Source organism: Lynx rufus, unplaced genomic scaffold, assembly GCF_022079265.1.
Source record: "Lynx rufus isolate CCGP_SWC_20201006 ecotype Redwood Valley unplaced genomic scaffold, mLynRuf1.p SCAF_24, whole genome shotgun sequence".
Classification (NCBI taxonomy): Eukaryota; Metazoa; Chordata; class Mammalia; order Carnivora; family Felidae; genus Lynx; species Lynx rufus.
In genome coordinates this window covers 3,101,880-3,127,747 of record NW_025814839.1, presented here as the reverse complement: position 1 = coordinate 3,127,747, position 25,868 = coordinate 3,101,880, and the positions used below count along the sequence as shown (strand labels likewise).

The 25,868-nt window shown below is 39.3% G+C and overlaps 2 protein-coding genes across 3 annotated transcripts in view; one reads left to right on the top strand and one right to left on the bottom strand.

Moving 5' to 3' along the window:
- Nucleotides 1-13,838, bottom strand: part of RAD9B (RAD9 checkpoint clamp component B) — a 28,169-nt gene extending 14,331 nt beyond the window's left edge. Inside the window, 5 exon segments of the mRNA XM_047088290.1 lie at nt 2,842-2,948; nt 4,621-4,720; nt 12,509-12,623; nt 12,830-12,982; nt 13,776-13,838. Of these exon segments, the coding sequence (XP_046944246.1) occupies nt 2,842-2,948; nt 4,621-4,720; nt 12,509-12,623; nt 12,830-12,889 (382 nt within the window). The 5' untranslated portion in view covers nt 12,890-12,982; nt 13,776-13,838.
- Nucleotides 13,839-15,946: 2,108 nt separating this feature from the next.
- VPS29 (VPS29 retromer complex component) lies at nt 15,947-24,553 on the top strand. Of its 2 annotated transcripts, XM_047088164.1 has the most exons (5): nt 15,947-16,024; nt 18,297-18,308; nt 20,564-20,755; nt 23,601-23,836; nt 24,068-24,553. In XM_047088164.1, the coding sequence occupies exons 1-5, from the start codon at nt 16,022-16,024 to the stop codon at nt 24,183-24,185; spliced, it is 561 nt and encodes a 186-aa protein (XP_046944120.1). In that variant the 5' UTR covers nt 15,947-16,021; the 3' UTR covers nt 24,186-24,553. The 2 variants fall into 2 exon arrangements, with proteins under 2 accessions (XP_046944120.1, XP_046944121.1); XM_047088165.1 differs by lacking the exon at nt 18,297-18,308 and having other exon boundaries at nt 15,961-16,024.
- Nucleotides 24,554-25,868: the final 1,315 nt, after the last annotated feature.

Sequence of the window (25,868 nt, the reverse complement as noted above, 5' to 3'; positions counted from 1 at the left end):
TCTGTCTCTGTCTCTCAAAAATGAATGAATGTTTAAAAAAACTTAAAAAATAAAATGAATCATTGGGTCTCCAATTGCTACTTGTGCCCATAAGTCCCCAGTCAACCATAACTATAACTACTCATTAGAAAGCTTCTCACAAGGGACAGTGTCTCCTGGTGAGACACAATGGCCATCTTTATTCAGAGATGGCACTACGGAATATAAAACAGACCCTTTTACTAGAATAAGCATATATTTTCCAAATCATGCACTTCTGGGTGTCAAAAAACAATGCTAGATAAGACTTCAGAGAAACAATAATAACACAGTGGTATTGGGCCTGTGCCTTGAAGCCTACATTCAGATAATATTCCAGCACTACTAACTGTGTGACACCAGGCAAGTCACTTAGTTTCTCTGTGCTTCATATTCTTCACATGGAAAAATGGGCATAATAGTACCCACATCACAGAGTTGTTACAAACATTACATGAATTCACAACTGGAAACCATTTAGAAAAGAACATGGCACCAACTAAATACCACAAAAGTCATCTGATCCAATTTTAGCCCTGGTTCTACTGGTTTTTCACTTCAAATAATACAATTCCCTCCCTTCATATTCTTTACTGCTATCTCCCTCTCTCTCTCTCTCTCTCTCTCTCACACACACACACACACACACACACACACACACACACAATTACCCAAAATTAAAGAGTCTCAAACAGCTTGTGTCTGAAAGACCCTAGTCAATTTTCTTGGTAGCAAAACTCCCAATTTAATCATGCCTTAGTTTCTCCATTAAATCCAGGTAACTCTTGGAAGAGCTGACTTAAGACGTAGTCACATTTTCTGCCGTGTGTATTTGCCATCTGGAATATCTTACATCTCTAATTTGGAGCTACTTTTTCTTCTTAGGTGATCAAAGCTAATCTCAATTGGATTGCTCCCTCTTAATTTTTTTTTTTTTTGTGCCAAACACAAAGGGTGATAAAAGATGAAAAACAGGGGCACCTGGTTGGCTTTTTGGAAAAGCATGCAACTCTTGATCTTGGGGTTGTGAGTTTGAGCCCCACAGTGGATGTAGAAATTACTAAAAACAAAACAAAACAAAAAAACCTTTAAAAAAAGATGAAAAACAGATCTTAAAATCTTAACTGAAGATATACTTTTCTCAGTAACCATTCTCCTAATTGTATATTTTTAAATCTTTTTTAATGTTTATTTTTGAGAGAGAGAGAATGAACATGCATGCCCATGCTCTTGTGGGGGAGGGGCAGAGAGAGAGGGAGACACAGAGTCCAAACCAGGCTCCAGGCTCTGAGCTGGCAGCACAGAGCCTGATGCAAGGGTCTAACTAATGAACCATGAGATCATGACCTGAGCTGAAGTCGAATGCTTAACCAACTAAGCCACCCAGGCACCCCACCATTCTCCTAATTTTAAAACACCTGAATTTCCAAAAACAAACTCAACATGGATGAAAGACCTAAATGTAAGACAGGAAACAATCAAAATCCTAGAGGAGAAAGCAGGCAAAAACCTCTTTGACCTTGGCCACAGCAACTTCTTACTCAACAAGTCTCCAGAAGCAAGGGAAACCAAAGCAAAAATGAAATATTGGGACTTCATCAAAATAAAAAGCTTCTGCACAGCGAAGGAAACAATCAGCACAACCAAAAGTCAACCGACAGAATGGAAGAAGATATTTGCAAATGACATATCAGATAAAGGGTTAGTATGCAAAATCTATAAAGAACTTATCAAACTCAACACCCAAAAAAACAAATAATAAGTGAAGAAATGTGCAAAAGACATGAATAGACACTTCTCCAAAGAAGACATCCAGATGGCCAACTGACACATGAAAAAATGCTCAACATCACTCATCATCAGGGAAATACAAATCAAAACCACAATGAGATACCACCTCACAGCTGTCAGAATGGCTAACATTAACAACTCAAGCAACGACAGATGTTGGCGAGGATGCGGAGAAAAAGGATCTCTTTTGCACTGCTGGTGGGAATGCAAACTGGTGCAGCCACTCTGGAAAACAATATGGAGGTTCCTCAAAAATTTAAAAATAGAACTACCCTACGACCCAGCAATTGCACTACTAGGTATTTATCCAAGGGATACAGTTGTGCTGTTTCGAAGGGGCACATGCACCCCGATGTTTACAGTAGCGCTATCAACAATAGCCAAAGTATGGAAAGAGCCCAAATGTCCATCTATGGATGAATGTATAAAGAAGATGTGGTATATATATACAATGGGGTATTACTCGGCAATCAAAAAGAATCTTGTCATTTGAAACTGTGTGGATGGAACTAGAAGGTACTATGCTAAGCGAAATTAGAGAAAGACAAATATCATATTATTTCACTCACATGAAGAATTTAAGATACAAAACAGATGAACATAAGGGAAGGGAAGCAAAAATAATATAAAAACAAGGAGGGGAACAAAACATAAAAGACTCTTAAATACAGAAAACAAACAGAGAGTTGCCAGAGGGGGTGTGAGAGGGGGGATAAGCTAAATGGATTAAGAGGCATTAAGGAATCTACTCCTGAAATCATTGTTGCACTATATGCTAGCTTGGATATAAATTAAAAAATCAATCAATTAATTAATATAAAAAATAAAACAACCTGAATTTCAAAGCCAAATATTTTAATTATTGGTTATGTTCCATTTCCTGGATCTCTCAAAAATTTTAATGATCTTTCTACATCTTACTGCTTTTTAGACAAGAATAAATGTCATGCCACTAATGTTTACTGTGGTCAGTAATCAAGAAAGTCAGGAAGTGACATTCCATCCAAGTGCCGTGACAGATGTAGTCCTTACCCACTGGTTCGTCACTGGAACTCTTAAGGCAAACACTGAGTGGGGTAACAGCAAGAGTAACTTCTTCTTGACTTGATGTGAAAAGAACAATTGCCTCAGCAAGAACTCTACAAAATGTAAAGAAAAGTACTGCGTTATTTGAAAAACAAGCAGAAAAAAAAGTCTTATTAAATAAGACTCAAATCTTTAATCTGGAAATAAACAGGTTAGGATAGATTTTTAAAAACTTACCAAAAAAAAAAAACGTATTTTCTTTTTTCTATGTGAGCTGCAATATTTTTAGTGTATTTTAAAATGGCAACTTCAGGGGTGCCTGGGTGGCGCAGTCGGTTAAGCGTCCGACTTCAGCCAGGTCACGATCTCGCGGTCCGTGAGTTCAAGCCCCGAGTCAGGCTCTGGGCTGATGGCTCAGAGCCTGGAGCCTGTTTCCGATTCTGTGTCTCCCTCTCTCTCTGCCCCTCCCCTGTTCATGCTCTGTCTCTCTCTGTCCCAAAATAAATAAATAAACGTTGAAAAAAAATTTTAAATGGCAACTTCATTTGACAGGCCAAGAAAATAGTAAAATATATTCTTAGTAAGACATGTGAAAGCTGCAAGATAAACCAGACACTGGAAGAAAATGTTTTTAATTCTATGTTTTTATATGATCAATATATATTTTTAATGGCCTGCAATCATACGCCTAAGAGAGATATAAGAAAACAGAGCTGTTCAAATAGAACCTGCTGGAGACCCAGGTGAGGGTAGAGGTTTACAAACAGCCTGCTGCCTATATTCTCTTTCCTGTTGTTATTTGTCCTACATTATACCTATACTTTCAAGGTTGTCTTGACATCCCAAATGCCCTTTTATCCTGGGGCTCCCTTTTTAAAAACAGCTTTATTGATACAGAATTCACATACTGTACAATTCACAGATTTAAAGTTTTAATTTGTATTTCCCTAACTACTAATGATGGTGAGCACCTTTTCATGTGCTTTTCAGTCATTTGTATATCTTCTTTGGCAAAATATCTATTCAAATCCTTTGCCAGCTCTTAATTATGTTATCTTTTTATTATTGCATTACAACTTCTGGGATACTTTTTAAATTGAGGTGTTGTTAGATAAAAAATGAGATTCTTAGAATTTATGTGATGTTGATGTTAACCTGATGCTAGACATTAGCTCAGCAGTGTTTCTTGATGCCAAAATGTCAGGAACACCTGCCAAATTCATCTAGCAACTTTTCCAGTGTTGGGGGGAGGTGTTTTATAAGATACCAAATAACCTGACGTTAAAAAATGACAACAGGGGCGCCTGGATGGCTCAGCCGGTTGCGTCCATCTTTGGCTCAGGTCATGATGTCATGGTTCGTGGGTTGAGCTGTGCTGACAGCTCAGAGCCTGGAGCCTGCTTCAGATTCTGTGTCTCTGTCTCTCTCTGCCCCTCCCCCCCTTCAAAAGTAAATAAACATTAAAAAAATTTTTTAAAGACTCAGAAGGCAATATATAAATGCAAAGTATTATTAGGTAATATATTTCTATCTTGGTATCACTTAATATAAAAATCCAGTAATAGGATATTTTTAGAACTTTCTTGCCACTAAATCATCATTGCTACCATTAAGCAGTTATATCATCTACTATTATCTTTTTCATGGTTTCCTCTTCACTTTGTAAGGTGATTTCTACAAGTTAAATATTAGCTTTTTTAAAAAACATAACTGATTACAAAGCTTAATTCCTTACTATGTGCCCATATTCAGAAAAAGAAAAATAAATACCAGAGAATTCATTACCTCGGTTGAATCACTAGTGTATTAGAACACATATTCTTTTCAAAAATAACTTGCAAGGGCTGACTTTCTTGAAAACATACATTATGAGTTCTTCTAATACCTTAAAAAGAATAAATAAACCTTTTAATAATTTTAAGTGCAAAACAAACTATTTAAAAAGTCTAAGTGTCGCAGCCAAACAAAATTAAAGTAACATTTACTATCTATCAGGCAGGTGCATACATAGCTTGAAGGAACACTGTTCCTCCATAAATGTGTTTATCGCCCCCTAGTGGACATTATGCAACATGCCGGGTCCTTGGACAGTATCAGTAGAGCTCCCAAGTTCTTTTGAAATACAGGTTAATTCTTAAATTGTGTGTAAGATAGTGATTGCCCATTACAGTTCACGTACTTACAATTCCCTTTCACTACCTTTTATCCACGTCTATTATTTCCAGATTTCTGGGGCTCTCGGAAGTCAGACATGAACATCTGGTCTGTGAATTCTTTTCTTCCGAGAGGAAGAAGAGAGGAAGAGTGTATAGCTGTAACGACTATGACCCCAGGTGCCAGGAACTGTAGTACACATTTTACATACATGACCTCTGATCTTCACAATATTCCTATGGTGTAAGCACTTACACTCAGAAGAGGAAACTGTAGCTGAGAGAGACTGACTTTTCAAGGCTATGCTATTTTAACATGTATAGTCAAAATTTGAATCTAAGTTTGAATACAGAGCCAATGTAATAAAATCCAAGTGGGCTGTAACTTTCTACAGCATAATAATGTTGCAATGAGTATCAAAAGGGCTCACTAGAAACAATGTTTCTCAACTAACTGGGATTTTTTGGTACCAAATTAATAACAGCAACATTTATTAATTTCTTAAGTATTTACTGACCACCTACTATGTACAAAGCTGCATTAGTTACTTTTTTTATGGATAACAAACCAAAATAACAAACATTTGTTGTTTCTCACAATTCGACTGAGTCCTTCTGGTTTAGGCTGGCTTAGCTGTGGCTGGACATTTTGGATGGCTTCACTTTCAGGTCTAGGGCCTCAGTAGACAACAGGCATGGCGGGGGCCTGCGGGGCCAGCGGAGGCCTCTCACCACATGGTCCCTCATCCTCCATAAGTCTATACTGTGCTGCATTTATTCTCATGCTGAGGAAAAGTTCCTACTTTAACAGGGGAAACTGCCAGGCCTCTTAAGGCCTAGGCTTGGAACTCACAGAATATCACTTCTATTGCATCTAATTGATAAAGCCCAAGGCAAGCCATGATTCCAGCTGGGGAATCAGACTCCAGCTTTTGAAGAGGGGGGTGTTGCAAATAATTTGTGAGATCTTTTTTTTTTGGTAATCTACTACACAAGAACAATTTTAGGAGCTGGGGATTAGCAAAGAACAAATCAGACAAAAATCTCTATCCTCATAGTGTTTACATGCTAGGGAGAGGAGACAGACAATAAGAAAATAAATAAGTAAATAATTAATATGTCACAGGGTGATAAAGACCACAGAAAAGCAAAGCAGGAAAGACACTAGGGAGTGCCAGTGGTGGTAGGTAGCAATTGCAAATAGAGAGGTCATGAAAGACCTCATGGAAATGACACCATCTGAGTGAAGACTTGGAGGAAGTGAAACGGCAAGTTACATGCTACCTGGGAGAAGGAGCTTACTGGGCAGAGGGCTTCCAACCCATGTAGGACCTCACTGGCCATTGAAAGATCATTGGCTAATACCCTGTGTAAAATGGGGAAGGTGGTTTTGGGTTGTTTTTTTTTGTTTTTTTTGTTTTTTTTGTTTTTTTTGAGAGAGAGTTTTGAGCGCTAGAGTAACATAAGCTGACCTATTTCATCTTTGCTTTCGTCCATAAATTTTAGATGTACTACAAAGAGCATGGCATTGTGAAGGATCACTGTGATTTCTATTTGGGGAAGACACAAATCTAAAAAGTTGGCATAGCTTACCTATTTTAAAAAATATTTTCAAGTTACTTTTGGAGGGACACGTAATAGATAGATGCTGATGGTAAAAAGTTCAAAAGATACCAGAGAGACAGTGAAAAGTAAGTCAACCTCCACTCCTGACTCCTGCCAGCCCTGTATCCTCCACAGAGGCAACTACCGTTACCGTTTTCGCAGGTACTGTTCACAAACAGCCCCGGCACACACAGCACAAGCATACCTCTAAATATTTCCCTCAAGCGAATACTGGCATTGCCAAAGATGTCCAGGCTGAGAAATGTCTAATCTGTCATTCCTGATGCTCCTTTTCTTGCCATCGGCTTCCTTCACCTTTTACCTTATGAACAGGTGCTAAACACTTTCAACCTGTGCCTTTGATCACACTGCTCCCTCATCACAGAATGCCTTCCCATTTCTGCCTGCTGGAAACTTACCCAGATGTGATGCCACTAACCAGAAAGCCTTTCCTCTTCAGCTTTCTCTCCTTCGAGTCTCTGGCTCAAAGAACATCCACTGTCCCTTGTTCGAGTAATTTGGCTTGATGTACCTCTTCGCTGTGGTTTTTCTAGTTTCTAGTTTAATAACAATAACAATCTCCCTTGGTAGCATGCAAATGGCATAAACATTTAGAAGTCCTGTTTCCCCCCTGGGTCATTTATAGGCTTTATCTTATGCTGCACAAAGCACTGGACTGTAGTGAGACAAGGGATTTTTCATCAGAATTGACTTCTGGGCCACCTGGGTGGCTCCGTGGGTTAAGCGTCAGACTCTGGATTTCGGTTCAGGTCATGACCACATGGTTCGTGAATTTGAGCCCTGCATTGGGCTGACGGTGCAAAGCCTGCTTGGGATTCTCTCTCTCTCCCTCTCTCTGCCCCTCCCCGACTTGTGCTCTCTCTCACTATAAGTAAACCTTAAAAAAAAAAAAAAAGAGGAACTGACTGCATTCTTTGATAAAATAGTACTATTAACAACAACAACAACAACAGCTGAATTAACGCAAATGCTTAGTAATGTATTTGGCCTAAATTCTGGCATAAGCTCGCTATCTTCTCACAGAACAGTAACAACAATTTAGGGCCCAGGAGCCAGTCGATGGACCAGTGGGTGACCAGTGAGTAGTGGGTGTCTCATACCATCTGCTCCTGCCATGGGATTCCTGGCGCTATGAAAGAATTCTACCTGCCACTTCATAAGCTCTATTTCAAACTTCCCTCAATGGGTCCAGAGAACTCTTTCAAACCTGAAGGGGTACAGCTAAGGACGAACCATTAGTTTGGAGATGTTACATTTGTAGAGTTTAGAATTTTAGGGGCTAGTGATACTTCAAAAATCTTGTAAGTTATTCAAATATTCCTCAATCCCTGTAAGTTCACCATTGAGTTTAAAATCATTAGCACATCTGTAGAATGCCCAAAACTTGAAAACTTGAAGGAGTCCAACCTTCTTGACATCACTTCATTAATATATGCGTATGATTCAAAGTTTCATTTTCATTCAGTATCCCAGTGCACTCCTCTTATGGAAGCTCCCCTCTGTTGGAGTCCTGTCCCCTTGCGCCAGGACAGAACATATTAGCAGGTGGTTCATATACGAGTGTGTTCTTCAGGAACTCATGGACTCATTTTTAGAAACTCTAGGGCCAGTGCAAAAGAAAAGTATGGAGAATTGGTAGAATTATTAATGACATAAATATTTCAGCTAAATCTTGCTTCTCAGTGGTATAAATCCTTTTTTATCTATTTGCAGATGCTAAATAATTCAAGAAATCACTGTTACAGAAACTTTTCATGGTTAGATTTAGAGAAGTCAGTCCTTTTTAGTAGCTCGGTTTTTTTCAAGTGTTTTCTATCAGTGAAGAGAGCCAGATTTACATCACTATCCTTAATTTCTTACCAAATCCCAAATATGTATTTCTAGCAGCTTATTGGCTATCCCTGCCCAGGTGATTTTTCTCAACTAAATTTGAACATTTCTCCACCAGATTATAAATATAAAGTTGCAAGCTTTATTTTCTGGGTACACACAGTTTGGGGAAGTATAACTACTTACCTAATTAAGTAGCAGCATCTATCTCCTATGTTCCCCTTCTTTCCTGAGCTGTCCCTTCCCCATTTTGCAGCTGCCATGAGGTTTGGGTGGGATTGACTCTACTTCCAGCATCACTGATGGGCCCTCATTGGTAGAAATTAATTGGTATAATTTTATCCCCCCCTACAATTAAATTTGGACCAGGTGTGATGCTTAAAGAGTGAATTTCCTGGCCACGAAGATTAGTTTAGGTTGGTCCAATCAGAGCAAAGGCAAGAACTTTTGTTTAATGGATACATGAGGTAAGGCTCTCGCTCCCACTGGATGTGAAAGAGGAAGCATCTAGCCTCAGCTGCTGCTGCAAGCCACCTTATTATTGAAAGTTTATCAGAGAAACTAGCCTTAGGATAAGTCACGTGGAGGAAAGGAGAGCTGAGTGAATTTTAAAAAGAAAAAGGAGAGGGAGGGGCACCTGGGTGGCTCAGTCAGTTGAGCGTCTGACTTCAGCTCAGGTTGTGATCTCACACTCCATGAGTTCGAGCCTTGTGTCGGGCTCTGTGCTGACAGCTCAGAGCCTGGAACCTGCTTCAGATTCTGTGTCTCCCCCTCTCTCTGCCCCTCCCCTACTCATGCTCTGTCTCCCTCTGTCTCAAAAATAAATAAAAACATTTTTAAAAATTTAAAAAAAAAAAGAAAAAGGAGAGGGGCACCTAGGTGGCTCAGTCAGTTGAGTGTCTGACTTCAGCTCAGGCCATAATCTCGTGGGTCGTGAGTTCAAACCCCACATAGGGCTTGCCGCTGTCAGCGGAGAGCCTGCTTCGGATCCTCTGTCTCCCTCTCTCTCTGACCACCCCCACTCATGCTCTGTCTCTCAAAAAATAAAATAAAAAGGAGAAGGAAAAGAAGCAGCAGCTGCTGCAGCCTGAACCAAACCCACACCTGTTACCCAATTTTGAACTTTTCATTTCCATGAGCCAATATTTCTCCTTATTGTTAAAGTTAGTTTGAGTTAGATTTTCTGTGTTTTTTTTTTCCTGTTACTTGCAACTTAAAGCATCCCAACTCATATAGCTTTCCTACAAAAGCTACTGAAAATCAACCAATTAGAGTGCCTGGGTGGCTCAGTCAGTTAAGTGTCAACCCTTGATTTCAGCCCAGGTCATGATCTCACGGTTCGTGAGTTTGAGCCCTACGTTGGAATCCATGCTATTAGTGCAGAGCTTGCTTGGGATTCTCTCTCTCTGCCCCTCCCTTGCTCGTGCTTTCTCTCTCTCAAAATAAATGAATAAACTTTAAAAAAAACAACCAATCACAAGTATGTATTAGACAGTAATCTAATCAATCTGCTTGAGAGATTCTTAAGAAACTGAAAAGTTGGTTGTTTAAAATCTAGCTGGAAATAAGGGTTGAGGGTAATTGTAATGACAACAGTCATTGACTCTCTAGTACTTCCTCCATGTCAGACACCACACTATGTGCTTCACACAAGTGATCTCGCTTTACATTCACAACAACCTCCAAATGCGAGGGTAAGAGTATCCCCATTTTACAGAAAAGAAAATGAAAGTTCAGAGAGCTGATAAGAGAAACACTCTCCAAAGGCCAGATATACAAAGGAAGCCCTGTTAGATTTCTAAGTTAGCATGACTGTTCATAAATTTTGTTCAAACCAAAAGGCTGATTAATGGCCTGCCATGCACACGTTGTACATCTGCTTTGAGAATGAGTAGCCTAATGAAAATCACATTGTCAATGCTCCTGCTCCTGCATTCCTCGTGATTCCTGCCTATATGCTAATCTAACATCTTTCGAGCTTTTACAAAATGTAGAAACGTATATAACCCTGTAAGAACTGCTCATTCTCTAGAGCACTTTCTCCCCCGCGAAGAGTGTGTTTCCCAGGCAGCTGTCCTAACTTGGGCTCGAATAAACTCTTTCTTACTTTCAGAGATTCTAAAAGCTTTGTTCAATTTGTGTTGACAAAGCTTATGCACTTTCACAAAGCTAATAGGAAGCATAGAAGGGGCGCCTGGGTGGTTCTGTCGATTAAGTGTCTGACATTGACTCAAGTCATGATCTCATGGTTCCTGGGTTCGAGCCCCGCGTCAGGCTCTGTGCTAACAGCACAGATTCTGTGTCTCCCTCTCTCTCTGCCCCTCCCCCACATGTGCTCTGTCTCTCTCTCTCTCTCTCTCTCTCTCTCTCTCTCTCTCTCTCTCAAGTAAATAAACATTAAAAAAAAAAAATAAGATGGGGTGCCTGGGTGGCTCAGTCGGTTAAGCGTCCGACTTCGGCTCAGGTCATGATCTCACGGTCCGTGAGTTTGACCCATGCGTCGGGCTCTGTGCTGATGGCTCAGAGCCTGGAGCCTGTTTTGGATTCTGTGTCTCCCTCTCTCTCTCTGACCCTCCCCTGTTCATGCTCTGTCTGTCTCAAAAATAAATAAACGTTAAAAAAAATTAAAAACAAAAAAGAAGAAGCAGCAGCACAGAAGAATCCATACACAAGTCTGTGATGTCAAGGCCTGCTGTGCTTTTAATCATGCTCTTTATGTGATTCTGCTATTACATGAACTAAAGTTCAAAGAAGGGGGAAATCATGTTAAATCATTGATATTTTGCAGGGGAAAAATTAAAGATTATAATACAAATATGAGGTGAAATTTAAGTAAGACATATAAGATAATTGTAACACTACAATAACCTTCCAGAAGACCATTCCGTTACAAAAAAAGATGTGGACTAATATCACAAGCATGAGCTTTTTTTTTTTTTCTGATGTTTATTTATTTTGATAGAGACAGAGTGTGAGTGGGGTAGGGGCAGAGAGAGAGGGAGACACAGAATCTGAAACAGGCTTCAGGCTCTGAGCTGTCCACACGGAGCCCAATGTGGGGCTCAAACCCATGAACTGTGAAATAAATCATGACCTGAGCCAAAGTCGAACGCTTAACCAACTGAGCCACCCAAGCGCCCAGCACGAGCTTTTTTAAAGCATACAATTCTACATGCTAATGTCAAATAAAATAGCAGCAATCATAATACATACAACAAGCTAACAGAGAATGTGCCAATGTTCTTTTAAACACTTTAGAGCTATAACTTCCTCTAACTCATCAAATCCTTCCCTAAAACCCAAGGAAGCTGGTACTAACACGACCCTATTTTACACTGGGGGGGAAATGAGGCAAACAGATGGAAAATAATTTGCTCAAAGTATCAGCAAAGAAAGGGCAGAGCAGGATTCCACCCTAGACCTTATGGCCTCCAGAGTCCATGCTCTTAACCACCGTGCTATACATACTTAAGCATGTAAATGTCCCATGGGTACGTTTGAATATCTACCACGCAAGGCTGGGAGGCAGGAAATCTGTTTTACAGCTTTGTGTAACAGAGAGAACGTATAAAAGTTTTGGCTCCTATTACTGTGACTTACTAATTTTGTGACTGTGGGCCAGTTACCATGCTTCCTTCAGCCCCAGATATAATACTATGTGCCTCTTGGAGGACTTTCAATACAGGTAGGCATTATTCTTTTCTGTTCTTACCAAAGAACGCTGTTACCAAGGCACTCTTACAGAATATCATCAAGCAGCCAGTTAATTTTAGAATCACCAGTTGTTTGAATTCAAAAAGACATTTAAAAAAATTTTTGGTTTGTATACAGGCCAAGCTTGTGCCACTGATAAGTCAAAAGAGGAAAAACTGAATACAAATCATTTCATAATACTTCTACAGAGAAAAGATAATACTTTCCAAGTATTTACAATGGCCCTACAACAAAACCACATAAATTCTAAGCAGTAATGCAATGAGAAGTTTTGACATGCACTTTCAATATTCTAAACATGAAAAATATTAACAAAAAACACATGATACTTTAGCTTTAATTATACCTACCATGTCTGCAGAAGAATTCAATAACCACTTTACATTTATCAGATCTGGTGAATATTTTGCACTTCTCTACATTTCTTTCGAGGGAATTCAGGCATCTAAAGATGGGCAGAATTGACTGTAACACAAATACGTTATAGAACATGGTTTGGTGTTTGGTTGTTTGATTAGTTTAAAAGAACTAACAAGAGTATGTATATTTATAAATGAATAGATTTGTTCCCCACGCCCTTTAAGCCATATATTAAATGCAAGGTAGATGTTATATCATATATAATAAATATTCCTGCAATACAAGAGAAAAACAGGGCCACTTATATTTACCTTCATTCCCAATTTGCAATTTAAGTTTGATGAAGTCGAATCATTATCATTCATTTTCATTGAGGTTGACCATTGATAATGTTGAAAAAACACAGGAGAGAAGAGAACACATCCGTATGCTGACCGACAAGAATTCACAGATCTTAAAGCAAGCTGGAAAAATAATAGTTATTAAGGAAAAAAATCAACGTTCTTTAAAGGATTCATTCAAAAAATTCTATTATGTGTAACACTGCAATTAAATATAGGATGTTAACTGCATTCTATGGACTACATTTTACATATGAATTATTATAGATATTATAATTGCATTATCCACTATGCATTGAATTTGCATACCTACACACACAGGTACACATCTATGTTGAACACGTATAGGTATTAACTCTAATATCTTGCATGTTGAAACTGTAAAGTTGTAAACACCTTTTAACTCTAATGCTCAAAGTGGCAGAAAGCAACGTAAAAGGGGGTAAAAAGATTGCAGCAAAACGGCAATCTCTTGTCCTGTCTAAAGGGAGAAACCATCCATCAGCACCAGCCAACTATTTCCGCTTGGGAATGCTGGCCCCAAACTGTCAGATATTAAGTTTTCAAGAGAAGCAGAAAACTCCGATCTTTATGTGGACTCCCAATTTTTTAAGTTTAGAAAATTATTTCTTTTTTTTTTTTTAAACACAGTGCAGTCCCACAAAACACTTCTGCAAGCAATATCTAGCTTCTCAACCACCAGTTTGCAATTTCTGGCTTAAATCTCTTGTGGTTCTCTGCATGTTTTTTAAGTTTAATATGCTCTAAATGTATTCAGATATGGAAAATAAAGATGAACAATGAAAGGGATAATTACAATTTCTGGATTTCATAGTAAACATTCAATCTGGACTGGGATCTATAAATAACTTCTTTTGCCTTAATAGATGGTCTATTGGTCACTTTTCTTACTTACACCTTTTTCAGATGGGTCTAACCACAGCTCGTCACTGACTCGTGATAGAGCTTGGATTGCTTTCCCAAATACTACGGAGCAAAAGAAAGGTATGGTTTACATTTTTTCTCTCAAACAATAACAGCAAATTGTAAGACTACTTCAGCATTCACAGGACTCAAGATAAATTCATAAAGAACCGTCTTTTATAGGCTAATGCTACAAATTGCTTTAAATACAGAATAATACTCTTGACAAAATGCTAGACACATAGTAAGAGATCAATAAATTTACAGAATGAGTGTGCAAAATGATAAAATACAGTAACATTCTTCCTTTCTGTACTGTAGCAAGCCAATTTCCATACTAATGTATTTTTAGACTTGGTTTACCACCCCCCACCCCTGCCCAAAAAAAGAACTGTGAAAATAGAGCATGGAGAGGTTGAAGGGATTCAATAACTTCACAGGTGGCAAGGTCAAAACAAGTCACATGAAAGAAATTAGAGGCATTTAAGATGCATCTCTGAAATTTGAAGGTAGCACGCAAAATGCCAGATCTCAGATCTCACCAAACACACTCAGATGCCCTGTAACAGAGGCTAGGATGAATGATATATTGGTCTAATCTGGTATGACACAGTTCATATTCTTATGAATTATGAATAAGTACAAAATGTGACAAATGGATATGGAATACTATGCTGCAATAAAAATGGATGGCCACAGCAATCCATGGAACAGTAGAAAAAAGAAAAATTAATTCCAGAACATAAAATCAGGTTACAATATTAAGAATCAAGGGTGTGTGAATTGGGTGTGCCAGTGTCAAACTGAGATGGGACGACCAATGGTGGGGGGGGGAGGGGAAAGAGGCATTTCTCCCTTTTACCACTTCACATTCAACACTTTTTCCTAGAGCTGCCTGTTGCAGACCCTTCATTCCTCCAATGACTAGGTTTTGAGCACCCACTATGTTTGGGGTACAACCCAAGGCAATGGGAGTAGAGCAGTGAACAGGACAGGAACGGTTCTGCCCTCACCATACATATAGTCCAGGAGAAAAAGCAAAAACAATCATACAAATTGCTTATCGAGAACTGAGCTGTATACTGCAAGAGAACTTCCTAGAACTCTGAGAACATGGAACAGCTGAGGGCCTGTGCTTCCCTTTCCTGTTCATTACTACTATTCCATATTTGTCCTCAACACAGAGCAAGCCAGCCACAACACAAGATGCCTTTCTAGGATCACTTCACACCTTACAAAATGTAGGAAACCACTGTTTTCCTAAATAGAAACTTTAGGAAGTTTCTGAAAAACCTTGTTTAAGTACTATTTGTAACATGTAATAGTTCCTATACATTCCCATCTATTATTGAGCTCTTTACATGCATCTCCATTTCATTCCTACAAGGCCTATAACGAAAACGTTACTATTCTCATTTTACAGATGAAGAAACTGAGCACCGCCCCCCCCCCCCCCCCCCGCGCCAAGTGATTCAGTGGCTTGTTCCAGGTCACACGTCAAAAAATAGCATTTGGAATAAAAAAACAGGTTGATGCTTTTCTCGTGGCACTAAAACACTTCAAGGGTCTAAACATTATTTTTTCTCCCAACTCCACCCAACACTGTCCTTATCAGCGCTCCCAATCTCTGTTCCAATGTGCAACTTCATTTCATGGACACCCAAGAAAATAAATACTACGCATAAATAAAAGCAGATGGGCTCTCTTTCTTCCCTCAGAAGCTACTAGAAGCTTGGGTGGGCGGCGGCTGTTTGTGGCCAGGCCTTGTGTCGCCAGTCATTGAGCATAAGAGCAAAGGAGAAGACCCTGAGGCTGAACCTGAGGCTTTCTCTTTTCTTATTCTTTTACTTTTTTTTTTTTTTTTTTTGGTTTTCCTTTTTCTACAAAGGTAGGCAAAAAAGGTCGCTCCACCTTTCACCTGACTGCCGCTCATCCCGCACTTCAGCATGGCCGCAGCCCTAACAAGCAGGGCCCCGAGGCGCGCCTCAGCTCGACGGCCCCAGGTGCCCGGATGTCGGCCGCACCCTCCGAAGCTTCGAGATCTTACTCCTCCCGCCACCCTCCCTTTCCCAAAGGGCAGCTAAGTTTGACGTCGCGGAAGGGCCTGTACGGGCCTCCGTAGGCCGTCTCCCGTCGACCTCCTCTGTCATTGGTTGAGAGCGAGGTGGGCGGGTCGCCCCGGAGCCCGAGGAAGAAGGCGGCGGCGGCGGTGGTGACTGAGCGCAGCCCTGTGACAGGATGGTGAGGAGTGCAGATGCGGCGGCCGAGGCCTAGCTCTCGGCCGCGGTGCTGCATCGTTGGGAGACGTTGGGAGTCTCTGAGCGAGGGCATGGGCGATCTCGGGGGCGTGGCGGGCGCAGCCCAGGTCCGGGCCTGGAGAAGGCCCAGGGGGAGGGCAGGGGAGGATCAGGGGCAGCCACCGCTGGGTGCGGCCGGCTCGCACCCCCGCCCCAGGGACCAGAGGACGTCCGAGGGGGAAAGGGCCCCCCTCAGCGACTCGTCCTGCCACGAGACCCGCGCGCCCGAGCCGGGAAAGACCTTTGGGCCTGGTCCTCTGGCTCCTGAGAAAGGGGCATGGTCCCCTCCGTTTCCAGACGTTTCCCTACTCCTTTTCCTTAAAAGGCACCTCCCGCTGGTGAGGGTATACCAGTTGCCTGCCGCTTGCGTGGAAAGCTGGCTTCTCGGATGCAAAATGGGAACTAACGAGCAGAATCCCCTATCCATTTTAGTTTGCCGTCCGAGGAAAGGGAATACAAACTATCCCCTTAGCCCCTGCAATTTAGTGCAGCTGCCATTGAAAATTGGTAGTGAGTCCTCAAAGGACTGGATGGGGCTCTTAGAATGGCTGGAACTGTTGTTTCCTTAATGGTTTATGAGCTCCTTGAAATTGGAAACATTTGTGAATGTGTACATTTTTTCCGGGTAAGGAGCCAGTGTGGGTGCCGGGGCGGGGGGTAGTTTTGTGGAGCTTCACCTCGTCAGACTCATCAGACTGCCCTGCCCGCTTCAAGGCCAAACCCCACCCGCTGGCCTCCAGTAGGTGTCCGCCCCTACGACCGTCTTATATAAAAACTCGGGAGCTGCTACTGGAGAGGACTCGGAGCTACGATCAGATTTTCAAAGGTGTCCTTCACTCCCTGAAAAGTTAACCTGTTCAGAAGGAGCTCTGATTATCTTGGTGTTTGTGTTGGTGAGGGTAACTGTAAAGGGACTTCTATTTCTGATGGGCATCCATTGCACGTTTTAAGATTCCCACGATTGTGTGACAAGCATAGCCTTGGAGGTGGTTGTAGACGCGACAGCCAAAGATTTATGGTCTGTGCGTCTTTGTATACGTGAAAGGTTTTTAACCCCGTTGATTTTTGCTTCTAAGCAGACTCCAGTTTGGAGTGATCCGTTTACAATAATTTTGAGGCAGTTATTCCTGAGAGAAGATGACATATGATTCCATAATCACGTTCCTGAAGGGTTTTTTTGAGAAATGAACACTTTAAAAAAAATTGTTTTTTTTAACGTTTATTTATTTTTGAGACAGAGAGCATGAACAGGGGAGGGTCAGAGAGAGGGAGACACAGAATCTGAAACAGGCTCCAGGCACTGAGCTGTCAGCACAGAGCCCAACACAGGACTCGAACCCACAGACTGTGAGATCATGACCTGAGCCGAAGTCAGACGCTCAACCGACTGAGCCACCCAGGCGCCCCGAGAAATGAACACTTTTTAAGGGGAGTTACACTGGAACATTACTTGTCACGTGAGATAGAACTGGGCAAAATTTAGCATTAGCGGACTCTTTCATGATTAAAAACTTTTTATTTGGCAAAGGAGACTAGAAATATTCAACACCTGGTATACAGGGTCTGTGGGCAGCAAATTCAGGTGTGGAGAAGGTCCAGTTCGTAGCTGGAGGAATGTGTTTGGTTTTGTATCATTCGTTGGTGGCTTCATTACTTGATAATGTATTCATAGTGCTGTGTTAGATCTTCTGTACAAAATAATGATCTAGCTGCAGCATAAATTTTCCAACTACTAGAATTTTGAGCATAAGAGAATTAAAATCAGTATACTTGAGGAATTAGTCCTTACGCATCCAGAAAATGTTAGCTTTCATTTACATTGTTACTGGTGAATTTTCCAAATTGTTTTACAAAATTTGAAACAGAACAGGAAACAAAAGAGATTGGAATCATGGTAGAGAAGAGTAGGAGAAGTAGAAAAAATCGACAAGGCAAATTTCTTTTACAGTGCGTTTGTGTGTGTGTGTCCGTGTGTGTGTCATGTTTAAAAATCCAGCAAATGGTTCTTTTGGTATTGTTTTGAGCAAAGCCAATTTTTAACATTTTCTTTCATAACACTCAGAAATCATTAACAAGTGTTTGCATATTCATTTGATATGAGTTTTTGTTGCTCTGTTTTTGGTTTGTTTCTTTTCGTTGCTTTCTTTTAACATTGGTCATGTTTCACCCTTTTTTTTCATTCCCCTGTCTGCAATCAACTTCTTCATTCCACTAAGGCTGGGCACAGAGTAAGTTTCTTCTCTTAGCTCCTACTAACAATGGTGGTCGGGTGGCTGATTACTGGGATTTCACCCTTTTACAATCTATCAAATAGGAAATAACCAAATTCCTATGCTTTGATTGGGTTGGTTCTTTATTTAAATTTAACAAAGCTGCCATTTCTAGGATCTTTTGCTGTCTCAAAAGACTACAAACTTTGCCTAACCTGAACTGTCAAAAGTGTGGAATTTGGGCAAGGACGTTCCTCAGAGTATGACATTTGTTACGTGACACTATCTCCCCTATAACTTAGTCACCTATATGAAATGAGAGTCTTACTAAGAATCTTTACTACTTTGAGATAATTTTTGTTTGGTCATTCATATAGTTATATCTTTAGACTGCTAATATTTTTAGACTTAGGCATAATCCGTAATACGTGATAGAATTTAGGTCATCAGTCATTATAAAGTATCATGTCTTACTAATATTCTTTCTAGCACATTCAGATTCAACAGCTGATTATCAGTCCCAAATATTTTGAACCTGCTATATATAGACGTATTCCCTTTTATGAGTAGTTGGAGGGTTTTTTTTTTTTTAATATAGACATCTATTTTCTACCTTTTTCTCAAATGCCAGCTTCCCACATTAACTATGTACTTCAATCCATATCTGAAGGGATCCCCCTCTAAAGATGAAGATTGTTCTGTCTCCAGGTACTTTTGCATTGATTACCAGTGAGGGTGGAAACTTCATAGTGGTCTTTAGTTTTACAGTAAGATGTTTTATCCACTAAGATCTGGATTGAAACAATTAAGTCATTGAGCAAATAACCAGCTGAAACCACACTTTAAAAAGAAGAAACTTATTTAACAATTTCTTTTAAAGTATGCTAATTGTGTAACCTCGTGTTACCTCAGTTACTCTGTGTCCTGATAACAGCTCCTTTCCTTTGTAATCATGTTGATATTTGTTGCAAGATGAATCAAGTTTGTTTTAGTAATAATTTTAGTTTGACACATTTTCATTTTTGATTAATTTCAGTTTACAAAGTCTATGGTGGCAAAACTATTTTCTGATTGTATCGTATTTATTTAATGTTTTCTTTGTTAATATTAAGGAATAGTCATGCCTTCTTTAAAAGCAGTTAAAGGGCATGTACATTTATGGATGGAATGTCTGTGGGAAAACATCCTGTTACAGAATGAGGGTGCTTATACTAATCAACATAAGAAATTGATTATTGTCCTTTGGGGGGCAGATATTACTTCAAAATGACCTTTTGACAATATTCCATTAAATGACTGAATCAAATGTTTATATTCAAATCTTGAATTTTCAAAATTAAAATTTCACAGGATTGAGGTTTTTTTTTTTACTCTTTTATACTTAAGTGCAAAATTTATTTTTGTCATCTGAGACTATGTTGCAACTCTAAACCACCTCCTGCTAAATTCATGACTTATTTAGTTGATCTCTTTTTTGTTTTGTTTTGTTTTAATCTCTAATGCACATGAAAGACTGTGAAAATGTTATTTTAAATTTGGGAACCAAACTGAGGGTACATAGGCAATTTAATCTAGGCAGTAGAAATATGACAGGATTTTTAATAAGGAAAGAAGATAACAGAGATCATAATTCAAAAGCACGTGTTTGTCCTATCGAAACTCTTTGAAGCATAGGCTGTTTTTATTCCCATATACTGTAGAACTAATTGTTTTAAGTAAAATATTATAAATTTTGGCTACTGCTCCTCCATATAGTTTAGTAAACAGTCTAGTAAACAAATTACAGAATTAAGTTTTTTCTCTATCACTACATTTTTAGCAATTCTCTTTATTAATGTTCCTGGAACATTGGAATCAGTATATTAGGTTTTACATTATAGCTGGAGAACTAGGAATTACCGTATCACACCTCAAAAATGCCAAATCCCATAGGACCCAGTAGTGTATTTTTCATTTTGCAATTTTTTAAGTGTCATTTATAGGTCTCTAAATGAATTGCTTTAGAAAGCCCAATTTTATTCTTGGTAAATTGAATGATGACCTGTATTGTGAATGCACACCTATTTATGACCAAAGTAAGGTTGATTAGAACAGAGTAGGTTACCATATGTGTGTTTGTTTAAATGGTCATGTTAAGAACTGTATGGATAACTTCTGCTCTTATGGGTTCTGGAATCTCTGCTTAATTTAATTTAAAAGGGGAGTTAAGAGAGAACATCTTGTTTTGACATCATGTTTGACATGACACCTTGTCTCACCTTGACACTTTAAAGTTGGTGTTGGTATTAGGAGACCTGCACATCCCACACCGGTGCAACAGTTTGCCGGCTAAATTCAAAAAACTGCTGGTGCCAGGAAAGATTCAGCACATTCTCTGTACTGGAAACCTTTGCACCAAAGAGAGTTATGACTATCTCAAGACTCTGGCCGGTGATGTTCATATTGTGAGAGGAGACTTCGATGAGGTGATGTATTTCTCTTTCCATTCACAACTATTCTTTTTCTTAATTCTTACATATATAAGCTTTATTCTTTACACCTTAGTTTTTCAATTGTGAAGGTCTTTTGTTGTTGTTAATATCCCAAATGCAATTTTTTAAGTTTATTTATTTATTTTGAGCAAGGTGGGGGGGGCGGGGGGGGAGCAGCGGGGAGAGAATCCCAAGGAGGCTCCACACTCTGAACTGAGCCTGACGTTGGGTTCGATCCCATTACCGTAAGTAAGATCATGACCTGAGCGGAAATCAAGTCGTTGGATGCTCAACCAACTAAGCCATGCAGGTGCCCCCCAGATACCAATTTCCTACACATACTTGTTTCTTACTCTTTGCAAATCACTGATAGTAGATTACTCAATAAGCATATTAAATACTTGTTCTGACTAAATTGATATGGACTAAAAGTGATTGTGTTGCTATTTTTTGTAGTGATATCATTTAGTTTATAAAGTTTTTTTTTAATTTTTTTAATGTTTATTATTTTTGAGAGAGAGTGCGAGCAGAGGAGGGGCAGAGAGAGAGAGAGAAGCAGGCTCCAGGCTCCTAGCTGTCAACACAGAACCTGATGAGGAGCTCGAACTCACAAACTGTGAGATCATGAAGTCAGATGCTTAACTGACTGAGACACCCAGGAGCCCTATAAAGTTTTTATCACTTCTCACCACCACCTCTACTACCCTGTTCCAAGCCACCATATCACTCTTATATTCCAGCTTTCTCATTCTACCCTTCCTTCCTCCACAATTTGTTCTCTACGTAGCAACCAGTGTGATCCTTTTTAGGCGAAGTAACATCACTCTGCTGAAAACCCTGCTGTGGCTCCCTAACTCCAGGGTTGACAATAAAGGGGCATGAGGAAGTTTTGAGGACTTGATAGAACTGCTCTGGGTTTGATTGTGGCAGAGCTTACATAACTATATTTGTCAAAAACCCTTGAATTGCACACTAAAAAGGGTAAATTTACTGTATGTGAATTATACCTCAATAAACCTGACTTTAAGGAAAAAAGTTAGAAGTTCTGGGATTCCAGCTTTGCCCATTAGTTAATAATGAGATTTTAGGCAAATTACATCCTCTTAGTTTCCTCTCACGTAAATGATTGGAATAGATGATTTTTAAGGCCCCTACTCATACTAACACTGTATGATTTAGCATGATAAATCTGATTCTAGTGTAAAAAATTGCCTTTTATTTCTGGGAATATAAGCTTTTTCATAAATTAACTTAATTGGTGCTGTTTAATGGGATTCCTTTATATCAAACTGAGTAAGTATAGTGTCTTTTTCTTTTTTTAGTGGATTAAAAAAAAAAAAGAGTTCAGGGATACCTGGGTGGTTCAGTCAGTTTAGCATCTGACTCTTGGGTTTCAGCTCAGGTCATGATCTTGTCGTTCATGAGTTTGAGCCCTGCATCAGGCTCTGCACTGACAGTGAGGAGCCTGTTTGGGATTCTCTCTGTCTCCCTCCGTCCCTCCTTTGCACACGTTCTCTCCCCCCTCTCAAAATAACTTAAAAAAATAAAATAAATTAAAAAAAGATTTTGGGTAACTTTCCACCTGAGAGCAAAAGACAGGGAGATGAGAAGGAAGGCACAGACTTCTTGTCAATAATCAGAATATAGGTTTGGTTTGTTAAAAACATATTTGGGTTTCCGCTTGTGTTATGCTAAAGACAGTTTCAGTAGCAAGAATTAAAATTTTTTGCTTCTGATTGCTAAATTCACAGACCCTGGAGCCATACTACCAGGGTTTAGATCTTGGCTCAACCACTTATTACTAAGGTGTGACCTTAAGCAAGTTATTTTAACCTCTCTGTGCCTCAGTTTCCTCATCCATAAAATGGGGGTCATAACAGAAGCTACCTTTTAGGATTATTTGTAAGTATTAAATAGGTTGATGTTTATAAAGCCCTTGGGATAGTGCCTGCTTCATACTAAGTACTGAATAAGTGTTAACTATCATTATTATTTGAAACCATCTATATAATTATTAAAGCCTGAGATATAATTTGAACACACCTAGCTTATAGGTCGTATGCCTAGAATTCTTAGGTAGAGGAAACTCACAAATTTGGGGGAGTAATTATTCTCCACAGCATGCCCCAAAGAACCTATATTCTACAAAAAAAAAACAAAAAACAAAAACACAAGAAAGGGATTGCATGATAAATTCCAGTTTACCTGGAGTAAGTTATGTTTTGAGCATAATTGTAGCCTTAGAGACTGAGGAGAAATCAAGTATTTAACAAATGGGGTTGCCTGGGTGGCTCAGTTGGTTAAGCATCTAACTTTGGCTCAGGTTATGATCTCATAGCTCATGAGTTTGAGCCCTGCGTAGGGCTCTGTGCTGACAGCTCAGAGTCTGGAGCCTGCTTCGGATTCTGTGTCTCCCTCTCTGTCCCTCCCCTGGTTGTGCTCTCTCTCTCAGAAATAAATAAACATTTAAAAATATATATTTAATAGGGGTGCCTGGGTGGCTCAGTTGGTTGGGTGTCTGACTTTGGCTCAGGTCATGATCTAGTGGTCCGTGAGTTCAAGCCCCGTATTGGGCTCTGTGCTGACAGCTCAGAGCCTGGAGCCTGCTTTGGATTCTCTGTCTCCCTTTCTCTCTGACCATCTCCTTCTCACACTCTCTTTCTCTCTCAAAAATAAACATTAAAAAGATTTTTTAAAATATGTACATATTTAATAAATGTATTGGTTGTGCAGCACTGTATCAAAACATCCATATGGGATTGAATGTTTAAGCAGGTTTTTTTTAAACATAAGTATCTCTGAAATATATATATGTTTTCATGTCTGTTTCTTATCTTAGAATCTGAATTATCCAGAACAGAAAGTTGTGACTGTTGGGCAGTTCAAAATTGGTTTGATCCATGGGCATCAAGTTATTCCTTGGGGAGACATGGCCAGCTTAGCCCTGTTGCAGAGGCAGTTTGATGTGGACATTCTTATTTCGGGACACACACACAAATTTGAAGCATTTGAGCATGAAAATAAATTTTACATTAATCCAGGTTCTGCCACTGGAGCATATAATGCCTTGGAAACGTGAGTAGGAATTTGGGGATTTTTTAAAGTTAATAATTGCATGTGTTGTGTTTCATAAAGGAGAAATGCAGCCATTTCAGTGATAGCCTTTTTGGCATTCTTCTTTGGGTGATTATTTTTAATACATAACAACTCGAATTCTCCTTGAATCCAAATTGTCATTGTAAATTGAAATTTTTAGTGCGGTGCTTTTTAGTACAAAACACTGACATTATTTATATTTTCTTTCAGAAACATTATTCCTTCATTTGTGTTGATGGATATCCAGGCTTCTACAGTTGTCACTTATGTGTATCAGCTAATTGGAGATGATGTGAAAGTAGAACGAATTGAATACAAAAAATCTTAAAAGCCAGGCCTATCTTGCTGGTTTTTTTTTTCATTCCGTGTTCAAATCAAGTAATTAAACATTTATGAGCCACAGAATTGTATCACTTTTATAATATTTTGCAGTAAAATATAATATCTTCTGTTAATACAGTGTTCCAAGCTTCTTATAAACTGTTAAGAATATATTCCGTTCCCATATATGATTTATATGAAAAAATGTCCACCACCCAGTAAATGGTCACGTGTTAAGAAAAATTTATCCTTGTAAATATCTTCAAAGTTGATATTTGGAACTTTATTACAAAAGTAGTGCATGAGGAAAAAGAATCTAGACTTTCTTGTATACATTTTTCTCTTCACTAATAAACAATTAACCTTTCATTTATACTTTCTTGGTAAACTTGTTTTAATTTTTTAAAATCATAAAAGGGGTGACTGGCTGGTCAAGCATCCAACTCTTAATTTTGGCTTGGGTCATGATCTCACAGTTTGTGAGATCTGTGCTGACAAGGCAGAGACTGTTTGGGATTCCTGCCCACCCCCCCACCTCTCCCCTGCACCTGTGTGTGTGCACTCTCTCTCTCTCTCTCTCAAAATAAATAAACTTTAAAAAAAAAGAAATAAAATAGGCTCCTGGGTGGCTCAGTCGGTTAAGCACCCAACTTTGGCTCAGATCATGATCTTGTGGTTCATGGGTTTGAGCCCTGCATTGGGCTCTCTGCTGTCCGTGTGGAACCCACTTCAGTTCCTCAGTCTCTCTCTTTCTGCCCCTTCCCCGCTCTCTCTCTCTCAAAAATAAATACACATTTTTTTTAAAGTTAAAAATTCTTGGGGCGCCTTGGGTGGCTCAGTCAGTTGAGCGTCCAACTTCAGCTCAGGTCATGATCTCACAGTCCATGGGTTCGAGCCCTGCATCGGGCTCTGTGCTGACAGCTCAGAGCCTGGAGCCTTCTTTGGATTCTGTGTCTCCCTCTCTCTCTGCCCCTCCCCCGCTCATGCTCTGTCTCTCTCTGTCAAAAATAAATAAAACATTAAAAAATAATAAATAAAGTTAAACATTATTTTAAATAAAAAATAAAAGGAAATTAAATGCACCTAGGCATTAAAGTGATGAGGTAGATGGAGTGACCTTTCAGGGTGCTCTCATTTCTTACAACATTCTGGGTCATAATGTTGGGCTCAGATTTGATTTTCCAAAGAATATACTATATTGACATATTAAATCAGCAATAATTCCTCAAACTGTTGCTTTAAATTGCCCTATTCCTGTTTTTCAAGTTTTAACTGTGTGTATGTGTATGTGTGTACATGTATTTTTTTAAACAGTAATGTTTAGAAATTCCGGAAGCACACTAGAGTGAATACATAATGTAAAGAATCCTCTGATTAGTACAGTTACTCCCAACTCTAGCTTGAGAGGCCAAGTGTTTGTGTGGCAATTTTCATAAAATAGGGCAAATTGATATTTTTAAGTTGTTTTCAAGCAGCAAATATTTATTAAGCACCTTCTTTACAAATCAGGGTGCTATGTCTATCAAGTGCTGTTCTGTATCAGGATATTTCAGGGCTTTCCTTAGCCCAGTCAAGAAAATAATTTGTAGGGAATTCCAATGTTGCTGTTTTAGGACTTACTGTAAGCAGAAAAATAATTATACAATTTACCTCTCAGGGTTAAAGAAAAATAATTCAATTTTAAGCCACA

Coding starts and splice junctions, on each gene's coding strand:
- VPS29 (XM_047088164.1), top strand. Junction 20,756..23,600: donor TGAGAGGAGACTTCGATGAG/GTGATGTATTTC, acceptor TTCTTATCTTAG/AATCTGAATTATCCAGAACA. Junction 23,837..24,067: donor GCATATAATGCCTTGGAAAC/GTGAGTAGGAAT, acceptor ATTTTCTTTCAG/AAACATTATTCCTTCATTTG.